At 41.5% G+C, this 17774-nt stretch overlaps 1 protein-coding gene across 1 annotated transcript; it reads left to right on the top strand.

The window, feature by feature from the left end:
• The first annotated feature begins 758 nt into the window (after nucleotides 1-758).
• Nucleotides 759-1775, top strand: LOC121796769. The gene has a single exon (XM_042195553.1). It carries the CDS (start codon nucleotides 759-761, stop codon nucleotides 1773-1775), a length of 1017 nt encoding a protein of 338 aa, XP_042051487.1.
• Nucleotides 1776-17774: the final 15999 nt, after the last annotated feature.

Here is a 17774-nt window from a genome sequence, read left to right as displayed (position 1 = left end):
TTCACTCTGGTCCGAGAGTCTTCTTTCAGTCTAAGTCTAGATCAGTACCCCTAGACTAGAAGTGTCACGAAGGCTCAACATCCGAAGCATCACGCTCAACCAAAGAAAGTGAGGTATGTTTAAGTTGTTGAAAGAATGCGAGATTGATGTATGAAATTGATGATGTTATGATGAGGATGTTTTGGCAAGTGTACGCATGTGAATAAACGTTATGTGTGAAGATGATAATGTAGTGATATGATTATGTGAGACATGAGCATGATTGGCATGATAATCTAAACCCGTGTTATATGTGTGAAAATGATATTGTGATAATGTGATTATGTGGAATATGAACATGATTAGCAAGATGATCTAAGCACGTGTTGTGTGTGCGAATATAATATTGTTATGGTATGATTATGTGAGACATGAGCAAGATTGGTATGATGACTTAAGTATGTGTTATGTGTGAAAGTACTACGACGTAAGCATGTGAACATAGGAAGCCTTAGGGCGGCCTCAAATTTGGTGATGCGTGACGAACCCTAGATTTATCACAAATAACGAGATAGAATATATGTTGGAAAACCTTCGTCTTCGCGTAAATGGCACGGATAAAACAAACCGCATATAAGGGCGCCCAATATAACGTCAGAGTGCGACGAATGCAAGGAAGTTACGATTTTGATAACAACGAATACTAACAACGATGCTAACTTGTCTTTTGGACCAGAATTCCACCAAGACGCAGACGTGGCCCACAAGTGGAGAACGACATGGAGGAACAATCAGAGGGAAGTGTCGGGAATCAACCCCCTCCTCCACCACCACCCCTACCTCAACCTCAAGAGAGAGAATACATTAAGGCCTTCCGAAAGGAAAACCCTCCAAAGTTTGACGGACTGGGAGAGCCCCCGAAGGCAGAGGCTTGGATACGCGACCTCGAGCGTATTTTTTACTTCATGGGATGCACCGATAGGGAACGTCTAGCTTGCGTGACGTATCAACTAACTGGACCTGCCGATTTTTGGTGGGAAACTAAACGACGAACTATGAACCCTGCCCGCCACGAGGCGCTCACATGGGAAGAATTCAAGGAAGAGGTGTACGACAAGTACATTCCCATGAGCTATAGACGGGCGAAGATAGTGGAGTTCCACACCCTGAAACAGGGAAACATGACGGTGACGGAGTACGATCGTGCTCTTTGTGAAATGACCCGATATGTGCCCGAGTTAGTGGACACTAATGAGAAGATGGCCGCAAAATTCCGTTCTGGCCTTAGACACGAGATAAGGGTAGCCGTGGCCAGCCGCAGAGGAATCTCGTACTCCGAATTTTTGAGTTGCGCTTTAGATGTGGAAGAAGCACTACCAAAGGACGAGACAACGGCGAATCCTACACCACCAACACCTCAACCGAGCTATCGAGACAAGAGGAAGTGGAAAGACAACCGAGCTCCTTATGACAACAAGCGACACCGTTCTACTTTCCGCCAGACGCAAGACTATGACCGGCAAGCCATGCCACAGCCGAGATGGAATCAACAGAAGGCACCCCACTGCAACCGATGCTCCAAGTACCACTTTGGCGAGTGTAGAGCTGGAGGCATCCGATGCTTCACTTGTGGTGGAAATGGACATATGTCTCGAGAGTGCCCGAATAACAACAAAGGAGGAATGTGGAATAGGCAGGGACATGGGGAACAACAGCAACAACCACAACCCATTCGACAAGTGGCCCCACAGCAAGCGAAAGCGTACGCGCTGAAAAGAAATGAAGGGCAGGAATAGCAAACCGACAAGGACTGATGGGATGAAAGAGAAGTACCCAGAATAGTTTATGGAAGAAGACTAAAATTTCGGGACGAAATTTCTGCTTAGAGGGGAAGCATGTAACATCCCAAAAATTTGTGACTCTTTTTATATGTTTTTTTTGAAATTTGGATTATGAAACTTTTGTTTCTATGCGATTAAGTGAATTTTGTGAATAAAATTGTCGTGGGTGATGTGGAGTAAAGTGTTTGATATTTTGCAATGTTGGGAATGAATTAAATAGGATCATGCATGTATTTTTCTAGCCAATTCTTTGATATTTTCGGCCCTCATTATTTTTGTAGAGGAGAATTATTTTGTTTCCTTGTTGGTGAGACCCTTTTTTATTCAAATTAATGTCTATGTCTAATTAATTGGGAATGTGAATATTTCCTTTTAATTCTCACCTATATCACACGCCCATGCTCTTATATTTTTTTTCCTTGAGGAAATTTATTTATTTGTTACCTATTATATGAGAGTCTTTTCCCATAAAGAAATTACCAAATTTAAATCCTATTCTATTTAATTGAGGATTTAAATAATTTCCTTGTGCAAATTCCTTATGGAAATTTTCGGCCCCCACCATTATTTTCATACTTGGAGATTTAATTTATTTTGTTCCCTTGTTTATGAAATATTCACTTTATTTCCTAAGTTGTGAATATATTCTCTCCAAGTAAATACCAAATAAATTCCTTGCTATTCCTACATGGAATTTTCGAAAATTTCCTCCCCTTCCCACATGCTTATTTTATTCTTTTAATTGTGAGATTTATTTAATTGTATTTTTCCCCACAATTAATTAATTAATTAATTTTAAACCTAACCCTAATCCTATAAAAACACCTAAACTAAACCCTAGCCCCCATTCTCCCTCAATTTTCGTGCCTCCCTCCTCCCTCTCCACATTCTCTCCAAAAACTTCTTCCACCATTGTTTCTTGCATCAATTGGAGTGGATTTTTCAAGAGTTTCCGACGAATCGTGCCAACGCTTGTTTCTACCGTTCGTTTTCTTGATTCAAGAAGGTATAACTAAGATTTTCTTCTCATCTCCTTCATTGAAACTTTATTCTTGAATCCTACATGCATATAGAGGCTGTAGGATTGATAGATCGCAAAAATTATCAATAGGAAGGTGTGATTTCATAAGAACTTTGTTAATTATGTGTTGTTGATTGAGTTCATGTGAAATTTGATTTAAATCTTTGGTGAATGACGCGAATTTATGTGCAAACATGTTTATGAGAAACTTTTAGGCATGATTGTGTGTTATAAGCATGAAAATTTTGTATTTGTTTGATTGAAGAAGAAACCCTAAATTCGAAATCATGAGCCTGAAATCTGTGATGTTCGATCAGTGGATATTGATGTGTAATTGACCCATCAAACGATCGAATTTTGATATGAAATTTTTACTGAGTAACTTCAAGGTGTTTTCCGTGTCTCGTGTGAATTTCAGCCCTTTTTATCAAAAAATGAAGTTTTAATAAATTTTTGAAGTTGACTGCGCAAATCTGCCAGAAACTCGTGTTCTCGCCAAGAATGTTTCATTTTCTGTTTGACTGACCAAATGACCTCCGATTGATGTGATTCTTGAACTATATGAACATTTGAAGTATCTTCTAAGTCGTGTAAAATATTCAGCCTTTTTAGGCATTGGATGAATTTATGGTAAAATTTTCAAATGAACTGCGCAGTGCTGTTAGAATTTTTATGTTCCCACCAGAGAGTTTAATTATTGATTTGACTGACTAAACAACGTGATTTCAGTGTGAACATTTGTCAGGATGAACTTGAATGTGTATTCTGTGTTGTGACCAAAATTTAGCTTCATATGAGGTCGGGTGAATTTTTAGTGATTTTTATAAAATGGTCGCGCAGTTCTGCCAGTTTTCTGCTTTGATAAAAGGATATTTATTTTCAAGTTTAAAAGTATTATATGATGCATGTATATCCAAGGAACGTGTTTAATGATGTGATCGCGTGAGATACGTTGAAATATATTATGGTGTGTTTTTCCATCTTTGTGACGAACATTGGGTTGGGTAAATTGAGAAAAACGATGAGAGAGAAACGATAGGACATGCATGGTAATATGATTCTGTGGAAGGCTGACTTGTGTTGTCGTTGACAAGGGTGATTTTATTCGTGAACTCAAGGAACGAGAGTTGCCATAAGTTGGATTGTGAATTGTTAAGCGGACGAGGTGGGCTTTCTTTTCAAACCTCTTTATTTTTCTGAAAATATGATGTGGTGTTATAAGGGTGGTTTAAAGTGTTATGTCATGCCGTGATTGTTTTGATGTTGAGATTTTTGCCTGATGCCTAGTTCGTTTGAGCTTGCTCCGTTAGGCTATAGGGCTATGTTGAGATTGTGCTTTATGCCTAGTTTGTGAGTTCGCTCCATTAGGCTATAGGGCTATGATAAACGAATTCGGGTCTGAGTAGGGCCGCAAACCCTATCAGGCTATGTACACAGAGGGGATCGTGAGCCGTCCTTGCTAGTCGGCCGGTCTCGTGGGCGAATAGTGTGGCCACACTTTCGTCGCACTATGGTAAGAGGATGTGATTGATTGATTGATGAGAAAGTGGGGAGATTGTTTTGACCGACCGGTCTGTGAAAAGTGTTTTTGTGATACTCGTGATATTTCTTACTACATATAAAACTCGAGTTCACTGGTATGGATGACATAACTGTTATAAAATGTTTTCGGCATGAGCCCATTGAGTACAACAAGTACTCAGCCCTGCATATCCTTTTTCTTTATGTGCAGGTTGATGGGTGATGTTGCGGCGGATGTTGAGTGAGCTTTAGGAATTCCCGGATGCGTCGTGTCTTCAAACATGGGCGTCATCCTATGACTCTCCTCTGATACTTGTTTTTTCCGCTGCCGTGTTTCGAATCGTTCTTGTTAAAGTCTTTCGTTTTGCCCCACACTACTTTTTAACATTATTTACCTTGAGATATTAACCCGCTCCTTAATTGTTTAATTGATTAAAACTCTTCTTTTGAAGCTTTGTTTAAGATGTTGTCTTTCATTGCTTTCCCCTTTTTCTTCCCTGCTCCTTCGTCCCTTCCCTAGTCACGATTTCCCCGTCTTTACTATCCTTAGTGAGGGCGGTCGTGACAGACCACCACCTCTGTTGCTACGTAGATGGGTTCTTCAGTGTGGTCATCCTCGGCATCTACATTGTTGTCCTCTGCATCTACCTCGGCTACCTGAGCGAAAGGCACCTTAATTGGTTCTGAGGTGGGTTCGCTAATTTTCAAGGTGCTCTTTGGTTTCTTACGCTCGGTAGCATAGCGCTCTTCCGCGTCTTCCTCTATCTCATCTCCACCCGCTGAAGGGTCAAATTTCAGTTTTCTCGGCCTCGTGGCCGCTGCCAATTCTTCTAGCTGCCTACTTCGGCGTGTCTCCCTTCTTGTTGTCCTCTCGTCCACCAGTGTCTCCTTACTCTCCGGCTCATCATTCATTTCCTCTATTTCATTCTTCTTTGTGCTCAATAAGGCATCATTACCATTGTTCTCTGATCCAGTTTCCTCAACATTATCCCCTCTTTCAATTTCTTCCCCGGCTGCTTCCTCACTCTCAGCCTTACATTCACTGACGGCTCCTGCATGCTTATCACTCTCCCCAACAGTATCCTTGCCCCCTTTATCCCCACTTTCCTCCAACTCCTCTCCCTCTGTCTAATCATCATCCTCTCTTTCAGATTCACCTTCGACGGCCCGGTCCCCCTCATCTTCAAACTCTTTCCCTCTTAATCCTTCTGTTTACCTACTCCCTCTGCATGTATCAGATCTGGAGCTGGGGTCAGGGTCATCGCCTGTGCGTCGGCGTGTGTCGATGGGGAGGAAATCTCTGCAACTGGGGTCAGGGTCCTTATTGGTTGTTGGGTGTCTCCTTTGTCGGCAGACACAAGATGGGTTGTAGATGTGTCGCGGGTAGGAGGATGTGGGGAAGTCATCTGAGGTGGGGTTGTGGTTGTCTCCCCATCCTTGCATACTTCTGCCAGGCGAGCGTAGATCGAGCTCGCTTTCACCCCTCGACCAAACTTTTGCAGGAATTCTCATACGATTTGTTCCTGGTCTACTTCTGCGGCGAGTGTGGTGGATGTGAACGGTGGATTAGTAGGTATCTCAAGCCTTATTTCTGTTAGTACAGTTGGGGAATCGGAAATTTCGGGGTGAGATGAAGATGGTCGCCTCAAAGCAGGGTTCAACGGTGGTCTCGTCGCGGCTCCTCCGGCTTTGGTTCTACCCCGTTGGGGTTTTACTTTTCGGATGCGTTGTTTGGGCGGCTGAGCATCCATGGCGTTGATATCGGAAGTCGGCGACTGGTGGTGGCAGCACCGCCGAAAGCTTACACAAAGAAAATTAGGAATTTGAGGTTAGGGTTTCGAAACTATGAAAGTGTGCGTGTGAGTGGGATAAGTGTAAAGGGGAAGTTTTAATAAGGGGAGGGGGAAATTAAATTTGAAAAATAAAAAAAAGGTAGAGGAACGGTTGCATGGTGATGTAAGCAACCGGACGCCTCCTGCTACAAGATTCGAATTTTGAAATTCAAATTTGAAAATTTCCCCTATATTTTTTTCGTCCGAAAATTCCTCCCTCTCTTTTAACTGCCAAATTAATGCATATCCTCTCATCCGCAACTCTAAGAAAAACTTAACTAAAAACCGAAACACCGAACTCCCAGGTCAAATAGAAGAGAATCAGAAACATTTTGAAGTTCAAATGACTCTCTAGGGTTTGTTCGGTATTTCAAAAATATTTTTGGGTTAAATTTTTTTCTTTGTTTGGATATTTATAAGAAAACATAAAAAACATATTCACATTAATTACATAATTCCGTTGAAGTATTCTTGGGAAGATGGGTACAGTCCTCAAAATTTTAAAAACTTCTTACTCATCTAGCTGACCCAAGAATTCCCGAAAAATACTTAAACCTTCTAACCAGTTAGGCGATAGTGGGGAGCATGCGTAGTGGAACTTCTTCCACCACACACAGCTCTGAACTATCCCTAAACTCCTTCACTCTATGACCATTAACTAGGAAAGGTATAGAGTTAGGGTCCGGTCCATTTTGTAGGGTCCGGTCCATTTTGACTTCAGTTTCTCGGGTCCGGTCCATTTTGACCCGATTGTGTAGGGTCCGGTCCATTTTGACTTCAGCTTCCCGGGCATCATCTTTAACCTTAACTGGAACAAGAGCACTTTTTGACCAACTTGCAATTCCTTACTCGGAGGTTCTTGTCATGCCACAACTTAGTTTTCTTCTTGTACTGCATCGCAGCATCGTATGACTCAAGCCTCAACTCCTCCAGTTCTTGCAGTTGGAGCTTCCTTTCCTCTTCACAGGCCTCGGGCTTCATATTCATATCTCTGACCGCCCAGTAAGCTTTGTGCTCTATCCCAATTGGGAGATGGCACATCTTGCCGAACACGAGCCTATATGGTGACATTCCAATGGGGCTCTTGAACGCGGCTCGATAGGCCCAGAGTGCATCGTCCAGCCGTCTGCTCCAGTCTTTCCTTGAGGGGTTAACGGTCTTCTCCAGAATACCTTTGATCTCTTTGTTAGAAATTTCTGCTTGCCCGTTACTCTGTGGATGATACGGAGTAGAGAGTCGGTGATGTACCTCGTATTTCTTCATAAGCGCTTCCATTGTCCGGTTGCAGAAATACGTTACTTGGTCTGAAATGACCTCCCTTGACACCCCATATCTACTGAAAATATTCGCCTTGAGGAACCTTGTGACCTCCTTCGCCTCACATGTGGCAGTCTCCTTGGCTTCTATCCATTTCGATACATAATCCACTACCACCAGTATGTAAGAATTACCGTAGGAAGATGGGAATGGTCCCATAAAGTCCATCCCCCAAACATCGAACACTTCGCAGACAATCACTGGAATCTGGGGCATCTCATCACGAGTGGAAATTCCCCCGGTCTGCTGGCATAGGTTAAACTCTGGCAGTACTCATAAGCATCTTTGTTCAATGTTGGCCAATAGAGTCCGCTATGTAGAACCTTCCGAGCAGTCTTCCTCGGACCAAAATGTCCACCGCACGCTAATGCATGGCAGTGGTCTAGTACGTCTCTTTGTTCCCATTCTAGATGGCATCTCCTGATTACTTGGTCGGATCCCATTCTCCATAGATACGGAACGACCCAGAAATAGTACTTGGCCTCGCTTCTGATTTTCATCCTTTGGGCCCGGGAAATCTCTGGGTACTGGGTAGCTCCCCTGTAACCAAGTAGTTTGCTAAGTCAGAGAACCATGGTTCTGCATTCAGCAGGGACTTCCCTTTTTCAGAAACTCCAGTTCCAGTTGCGGCCATCACTTTATCCCAGCGAATAAGCCTCGATGTCTCCCCTGTAAAGTACAGATGTTCCTCTGGGAACGCATCTGATATAGCTTCTTCAGTATCTCCTCTGAAGATCCTGCTGAGATGGTCAGCTACCTTGTTCTCGGTCCCCTTCTTGTCTTTCACTTCCCAGTCGAACTCTTGAAGTAATAACACCCATCGGACCAGTCTTGGTTTGGACTCCTTCTTTGCCAGTAGGTACTTTATTGCTACGTGATCAGTGAATACTATTACCTTTGACCCCAGTAAGTACGGTCAGAACTTCTCAAAGGAGTACACGACAGCTAGCATCTCTTTTTACGTGGTGTCATATTTTTTCTGGGCTTGATTTAGGGTCATTGATGTGTAGAAAATCACATAGTTCTTCCCTTCAATTATTTGACCTAAGACTGCTCTGACCGCGTAATCACTGGCCTCACACATTACCTCAAAGGGGTAATTACAGTCTGGAGCTCTGAAAATAGGGGCTGAGACAAGCCTTTCTTTCAGAAGTTGGAAGGCCACTTGACATGCCTCGTCAAAGTTGAAGTCTATGTCAGTCTGCAGGAGGCGGGTCAGTGGTTGTGCGATCTTTGCAAAGTCTTTGATAAACCTTCGGTAGAATCCAGCATGGCCCAGAAATCCCCTGATTTCCTTCTGATTTGTAGGATACGAAAGCCTTGAGATTACGTTTACCTTCTCCTTATCCACCTGAATTCCCTTTTCCGAGACAACGTGTCACAGAACAATTCCCTCCTGCACCATAAAGTGGCACTTCTCAAAATTCAGCACCAAATTTTTCTCTTTGCACCTTTGTAATACCAGATCCAAGTTGGCGAGGCAGGTCTCGAAGGAATTCACATAGACCGTGAAGTCATCCACAAATATTTCGATACATTCCTCCAACAGGTCTGAGAAAATACTCATCATGCACCTCTGAAGAGTGTCTGGCTCATTACATAAACCAAAGGGCATCCTTCTATATGCATACGTCCCAAATGGGCACGTGAAGGTCGTCTTTTCCTAATCTTCCAGATTGACGTAAATCTGGAAGTATCCACTGTATCCGTCCAGAAAACAGAAACACTTCTTGCCTTCTAACCTTTTCAACATTTGGTCTATAAATGGCAACGAAAAATGGTTCTTCTGTGTGGCCTCATTCAGTTTCCGGTAATTGGTTACTAATCTTGTAATGCCCCACTTTTTTTTAACCCTAATTTTCGAACCGAAAGTACTTGCATTTAATACTTTTAATGTCGCGAAGTCCGTGGATTAATTGTCGAGTGGAATTGTTGTTGGATACTTTCGTGACCTAATTTTGAGTTGGAATTTTGACTGGGTTAACTTTGTTGAATATGTGATGTGGCTGCTTTGAATAATTGATGTGGGGTGAGATTAAATGTTTTTGAATAATTGATAATTTGTTATGAGAGCTAGAAATTTGTGAAGTAAATCACAATGCGAATTTAAATAATTCCTTTTCGTGAGGAATCTTTATGGGACTCAATCTCGTGTTGGATCGGATAAATTGAATAAATAATACAAAAATCCAGTCTGGTGGAAAATAAATTGTGGGCTGCACAATTTAAATAAAATACAAAGGACCGTGAATTAAACTTATCTAATTAGTTCCGACCTGTTGGCTTGGTCACCAAGCTGCATTAATTCAAATATTAAATAAAGATCCTGCAGAGATATTCCTCCTCTGTGAATAAAAAAAAGAAGAAATTGAATTTCACTCCCCTCAACTCACGTTTGAAACCGTCATCTCTCTCCACTCCATAAATCTCTCCCAAATCACACGCCTCTTTCAATATCTAACAACCCTAATCTCCTCTTTTTCTACCGCCACTCCTCCATAAAATTTCATTCGCAATCAAGTTCCACCCCCCACAAGTTGCTCCACTAAAATCAGCAAGAAGTTTCAAGAACAAGGCTGACATTTTTCTTATCTCAATCGAAACAGATTCAAGGTAATCTCATACACGGAATTTCCCCCACCTGCTATTCTTCAATGTTTTGGAAAATCAACTCATTCATTCTTCCTGTCAGAAACCGAGAACTAAAGTGAGGGAGTTCCTGTTTCGTTTAGTTGCAAATCTGTAAATTGAAGGTATACCCTTCTTCCATCCAATTCCTATCCAATTCCATATTTGTGCATCTCATTAAAAACAGTAACTGAAACAAATCGATAATTTGAACAATCTAAATCAAAGATTCGAGCTTTAATTCATGAACTCAAATTAAGAACTTATCTGTCGGGTTAATCGGGGTGGAAATGGGGCTATTTCGGACAAAGTCGAGGCCGCCGGAGCGGCGACGCAGCGGCTGTTGCGGTGCCGAGCGACGGCGGTGGACGCATGTGACGAATCGGAGTCAGCAACGGTGTCGACTCTGGGGCAGCGGCGATCTCGGTAGAGCAGCAGCGCCTGTCCAGCGGTGATGGCCGAATCAGCAGCTGCGGCTTCGCGTGAAAGCGGAGGGGGGCCTGACCGGCGACAGCTGCTGCTCAAACGGATCGATTGGTGCAGTTACGACGGCGAGGTTGCAGCTGTGAATTTGGGGGGTTTTGTTTTCAATTTGTGTAGAGAGAGAGAGTTCACGATGGAATGAAAAATGTAGGAATGGGGTTCTTGTCACCATTGTTTTATTTCTTTAATTGGTTAATTAATTAAATATTGTGAATCTTGGATTTAAAATGGAAGTGAGGGAGTAGACAGTACGTGTATAACTCTGGGAAAAGGGTATTCGTGTACTCCTTTTGCTATATTCCTATTAAGGCTGGAGTATTTGATTTAAAAGTGGAACGGCAGTATTGTGTACGTATCTTGAACTAGGAGTATATGCTTTCCTATGAAAATCCTTTCTCTCAATTGTTTGTAAAGAAATGGGAAATTTTTTAATTAACTATTGGGTCAGTCAGTACGACAAATTATTTAATTCTTTGGGTTGTTTTAATTGTTTGGGCCTGTTCTAACATTTTCTTTGGGGAGCCAGAATTAATAAAAAAAAATACCTTAGCCTCTAATCGTGGAAAATTGGTAGTCTTGAACGAGGAAAATAATTGGAGACATAGGATGCATGCATCTTATTTATTTAATTTGAAAGTGTGTTGATTTATGTGTTATGTAAAATCTAAGGTCATATCTCGCAAGGGAATCGTGATCGCAAGGGAAAGAAAATAATTTCGGATTAAGCACTCAAGGTGCGCTTTCTTTTAAATAAGGACAATGTACTAACAATTTTATCGATGGAAATGAAATGTGAATATGTTATCATGCCAATATTTTGGTTTTAACGCGCCTATCTGAAATGGTCTTGCCATTATTATTTAAATCGAATTCGGGTCCTGGTAGGGCTGTACACCCTACTTGGATTAGTGTAAACCTATGGTAGACCGTGTGCCACCGTATGGGTTGGCCGGTCTAGTGACTTGGTTTGTGGGCACATTCCAAGTCATGTATGAGCAGATATGGTTGACGTCTATGGAAAAATGACTGCGCAGTCGTGATTTTGAACAATGGAATATTTAGGTACCTCGGGCCTTTCAAAAGTTAAAACCCCGATGGTTACCTAACAACGGCATGATAAAATATAAATATTTTTTTGATAACTTGTTTTCGGCATAGGTCCACTGAGTACATCAAGTACTCAGCCCTGCATGTGTTTTCCCTATGTGCAGGTTGAGAGATGACGAGCTGGGTGGTGTTGAGCTTTAATTGAAGTATTGTTGGATTTATTTTAAACTCCGAGGGGCGTCGTGTCTTCATACATGGCATCACTCTTACTCTTGAATGCTTCCGCTGAATTATGACTGTTTTCTTTTACAGTTAAGTTACTGAACCCTCTTCCATTCTAGGACTATAAATTCTGATAATTGTTGACTTCGGATTCAAATGTAAGAGTTTACTCTGATTTTCCCTCGTTATTGAATATTAAATATTTTGGTCAAACTCTTTATTGAAACCCTAGAAAATTTTCCTTTCATAAAGTCCCTTTGATCGCGACCTCCCACATTTATTGACCCTAGAAAGGGCGGTCGTGACAGTTTGGTATCAGAGCCTCAGTTCTTTCCGCTTTGGACTCAAGAGTCTCTTTGAGTTGTAGTCTACCCTTGTATTGATAGACTAAGTGCTAAACGTCGAAGGCTCATCACCACAACTCGTCACGCCCAACCACAAAAGAAGAGGTAAGAATATTTTGGTGACTTTTGAATTGAATTACTGAAATTTTTGAAATTCGATGGAAAAATGGTTCCTTGTGAAAATGGCAATTTTGGGCCTATTGGAAATTTAAAGTAAGTGCTATGGCTTTTGGAAAATGATGTGGTCTTATGAGACGTGAGACACTATGGGAGTATGTGATTGAAGGTGTTGAATGTGATAAATATTGAGGTGTTGAATGTGATAAATATTGAAGTGTGAATATGAATCGCATGCTTAAGGCAGAGACTTGTTATTACATATGTTTGAACTGCGAATTTAACTTGAAGAACATACGTGTTGATTACTTAAGCGGCAATTTTTATGCCTATGTGGTCGAAATTGCATGATTACGAAACTGTGAATTCAAAGCATGATGAGTGCATAGTTGCAATTTTGTGATTATGATGCAGATGTCCATGAACTGTATGATTTATGAAATGTGATTCCATGGACGATGGATTGACTGAGTTACTATTTTTAAATATTAATATACGTTGGATGAAATGCTATGGAATGCCAAATGGTTTATATGGGTAAATATGTTTGGCTGCGCAATGTATGAATGACCTTTTATGTAATGATAATTCATGATTGATGAAGTACGAGGTATCGTATAGAATCATTATGAAAGTGAAATGTGGAATTTTGAACTTTGTTGCAAACGTAGAATCCATATGAAGCTTGAATTAAGCAACAATCGAATATGTGTTAAAGTATGAGACTATGAACTATGTCCGAAAAACATAGAGTGCCTGAGAAGTATGATAGGCTGAACGTGCTCGAACATAGTTGTGAATTGATAACTGCAATATCACTTTCCTGAGTGATGGGACAAACGAAAACATATACTTCAAACTATACGGATTATTATAATTGCCTATTGTTTTCCCTGGATGAGATGAACAAAACGAAAGGAAGTTTCTAACGAGATCAAGACAAGAAGAAATGTTAGGTGATGTATCCTTACAACGACAAGAAATTGTGCCTACAATAAAATAAAGTGAATGCAATCATGCATAACATGTTAATGCAACGACGCGTTACAAATATGACAACACTTATGACACGTTAAGGCCAGGAGGGTTATTAGCATGTTTTAATGAGAATGACCGCTATGGCGTGCCAAAAACAATATGAAGATGTGACATGCAAGGACAGTTAATTGTTGTAATGACACCAAGAATCTTGACTTCGAATCTAGAGTTTTCGAGAACGCCTCTATTATCTTCGGGAAACGATGGAGTGCCACGTTTGTAGCTAGAATGGATGAATTTAATTAACAGTACTTACTTGGATTCTCAGAAATTTCTTTCTATGAAGCTCCTTGACAATGGTATTCTTTTCGTGCATTTAAAACATTTGATAGACCCGCAATTTGCAAGTGATGCATCACTGTTTCCTTAAAGAAATTAGTGACTCATTCTTGTTCCTCTTGAGTCAATTTTGGTGCCATTCTAAATCAAGGGCATTTTCAGTAGTGCTCCTCATGTTGAAACCCGTTCTGATCCAAGTAAGACTGTTAATTAGATTTCTAAATTCTTGATACAAGACTCTCAAGAAAGACAATGGCTCGATCTATGCAAACACATATGAGGAATAAGTTTCAAGAGACACATATAAAAAAATGATACATTAACAACATGAGGAGTCAAATATTTTTGAATTTATGCTTAATTGTAGCAAGCGGCCGAAGAATCGAACGTTATACCATACCTAGATATTAGGTCCTGAGAAATAAAAAGCTGAGAGAAGCCGTGTACACCAAATGATCACGTTTTGCGGCTCAAAATTTATGTAAGAGGTTGATCAAGGGATATACGGATAACAACAGAAAGTTGTGAGTCAGAGTATTTAAGATCATCGCATAAGATCATCACTGTACGATAGTATTGGAATGAAAATACGAGCACCCCTGATAGATTAAGATTTACGAACGAAGGTCGTCGACGAGAGGAAATCGTCTAGCAAGTGGCGAAAACGAATCAACTAAAATGGGAAACAATCGAAAGGAGGAACGCGTGCTAGTACCATCACCATCACCTCCTCCACCTAAGCCAGAATGACATATTGAATAGTTTTGCTAAAGCAAAATCCTCCTATCTCCGATGGGATAGGAGAGCCAGCAAAGGCTGAGACTTAGATACGCGCATTGGAGATCAGCTTCGAATTCTTCAAGTGCACTGAGGAAGAGCGTTTGATTTGTGTAACCTACCAACTCACGGATTCGGCCGACTTTTGGTGAGACAAGCAAAGGACCATGACCACTGAGTAAATGGATACAATGACATGGGAGGACATTATACCAAAAGGCGAAGACAGTTGAGTTTTACAATCTTAAACAAAGGCGCATGGCAATGACACAATATGGCCGCACACTTGCGACATGGCTCGGCATGCACCCGAACAAGGGATACCAATAAGAAGATGGCTGAGAAGTTCCATTCGGGCTTAAGGCATGAGATAAGGATAGGACGATGTGAAACACTACACAGGCACTGCCTCCACCACGTTCTTCTCGAGAGAAGAAAAAGTAGGATGAGAATAAGGGTCCCTATGAAAACAATGGATACCAGCCCACCCAAAACCAACCAAAGTATAGGGAAGTACAGGCTGCACTGAGTCAGATGAGTGATTTCCAACCCAAACTCAATGCATCGTTTGCTCGTACTATCATTTTGGGAAGTGTAGAATTCATAATACTATCAACCCTTTTTTTTACGGTAGTAGATATAATCACTTTTCTAGAGAGTGTCCAAGCAAAAATGTGGGGACGGAGTTAATGGAGAACAATCAAGGACCCTGTTAGCAGTTAAGAGGGGATATTGATATAATTTTGGGAATAAATTGGTTACCCTTGTATTTTTGCTACTAATCGTTGTAAGGAGAAACAAATATCAAGCGGCCGAAGAATCGAACGTTATACCATACCTAGATATTAGGTCCTGAGAAATAAAAAGCTGAGAGAAGCCGTGTACACCAAATGATCACGTTTTGCGGCTCAAAATTTATGTAAGAGGTTGATCAAGGGATATACGGATAACAACAGAAAGTTGTGAGTCAGAGTATTTAAGATCATCGCATAAGATCATCACTGTACGATAGTATTGGAATGAAAATACGAGCACCCCTGATAGATTAAGATTTACGAACGAAGGTCGTCGACGAGAGGAAATCGTCTAGCAAGTGGCGAAAACGAATCAACTAAAATGGGAAACAATCGAAAGGAGGAACGCGTGCTAGTACCATCACCATCACCTCCTCCACCTAAGCCAGAATGACATATTGAATAGTTTTGCTAAAGCAAAATCCTCCTATCTCCAATGGGATAGGAGAGCCAGCAAAGGCTGAGACTTAGATACGCGCATTGGAGATCAGCTTCGAATTCTTCAAGTGCACTGAGGAAGAGCGTTTGATTTGTGTAACCTACCAACTCACGGATTCGGCCGACTTTTGGTGAGACAAGCAAATAACCATGACCACTGAGTAATTTTGGGAATAAATTGGTTACCCTTGTATTTTTGCTACTAATCGTTGTAAGGAGAAACAAATATCATTACAAGCCCCGGGAAAGAAACCAATTGTGTATCAGGGAATCACGACGAACTGAAAAACGTCTATCATCTCCGCAACCCAAGCCACTACGATGTTGAGAAAAGAGCGTCCTGCCTATCTTGTCTATCTACAAGGAGATGAGAAGAAAGAAAGGAAAATGGAGGATGTTGCTGTGGTACAAGAATTTTCAGACGTTTTGCCTGAAGCTTTGCCTGGCCACCGCCAAATCGACAATTGGAGTTCACAATCGACCTAGAGCCAAGGTCTGCACCTGTGTCTAAGGCCCCATACCGAATGGCGCCTAAAGAGTTGGAAGAACTCAAGATACAACTTCAAGAGCTTATGGACATGGGTTTCATTAGACCTAGTGTTTCACAGTGGGGCGCGCCTGTGCTTTTTGTGAAGAAGAAGGATGGGTCGATGAGGATGTGTATCGACTATAGAGAGTTGAACAAAATGACTCTCAGGAACAAATATCCACTGCCGACGATAGATGACATATCCGGATACCATCAATTGAGGGTCCGAAGAGAAGACATACCGAAGACCGCTTTTCGCACAAGATATGGTCACTATAAGTTTGTGGTAATGCCGTTTGGATTGACGAATGCACCTGCAGTATTCATGGATTTGGTAAATCGAGTATTTCACCCATACTTGGATAAATTCATTTTGGTCATCATAGATGATGTACTCGTCTACTCGAAGAATGAGAAAGAACAAGAGGAACACCTGCGAATCACTTTGGATACGTTAAGGAGTGAGAAATTGTACGCCAAATTCAGCAAGTGTGAGTTTTGGCTTAAGGAAGTAAACTTCCTTGGTCACATTGTGTCGGCAGAAGGAATCCGAGTGGATCCCGCCAAGGTTGAGTCGGTACAACAGTGGAAAGCACCTTCAACACTAAACGAGATTCGGAGTTTCCTAGGCTTGGCAGGATACTACCGAAGGTTTATAGAGGGATTCTTCAAGATAGCGAGACCCATGACCTAACAACTCAAGAAAGGGGCAAAAGTAAATTGGACCCCTGAGTGTGAAGCAAGTTTTCAACTCTTGAAGGAGAAGCTAACTAGTACAACGATTCAAGCCGTGCCAGAGCCTGGAGTGAACTACGCGGTATACACTGACGCTTGGAAGGTGGGACATGGATGTGTGTTGATGCAAAACAACAAAGTGTAGTGGAGTTAGCAGCGAAAGATTTGAACATGCGACGACGCAGATGGCTCAAATTTGTGAAGGACTACGATTGTGGCATCAATTACCACCCCGAAAAAGCAAATGTAGTGGCAGATGCTTTGAGCCAGAAGGACCATTCCCAACTTGCTACTTTTCTCACCAAAGAAGAAAGCCTGATACTCGAGTTTAGCAAGATGCGTTTGGAAGTGGTGAGGGCACTTGAAACAGTGGGAACACGAATCGCCACTTTAGTTGTTGAACCTGATCTAAGGTCGAGAATTATTGAAGCACAACGGATGGATATGAAATTGGAGGAAATTCGGGTAGAAGTGAGAACCGGCGAATCTGGGAATTTTAGTGAAGAATGTGACAATGCCCTTACTTTCGAATGGAGACTATACATACCGAATAACAAGGAACTCAAAAACGAAGTTATGAGTGAAGCACATGAGACCCCCTGCACCGCCCACCTAGGAAGTACAAAAATGTATCAAGATCTGAAGAAGTCCTTTTGGTGGAATGGTATGAAGAGGGATATAGCGTCATTTGTTGAGAGATGTTTAGTCTGCCAGCATGTAAAGGCTCTTGTCACGACCGCCCATACTAGGGATAATAAAACGAGGAGGTCTTGACTACGGGAAAGCAATAAAGGACAACATTTAAAAGACGGCAATTCATATGAAAGACCCA

Source organism: Salvia splendens, chromosome 3 (genome assembly GCF_004379255.2).
Source record: "Salvia splendens isolate huo1 chromosome 3, SspV2, whole genome shotgun sequence".
Taxonomy (NCBI): Eukaryota; Viridiplantae; Streptophyta; class Magnoliopsida; order Lamiales; family Lamiaceae; genus Salvia; species Salvia splendens.
Note: the sequence above shows the minus strand (reverse complement) of the source record. Positions and strands in the feature narration are given on the sequence as shown.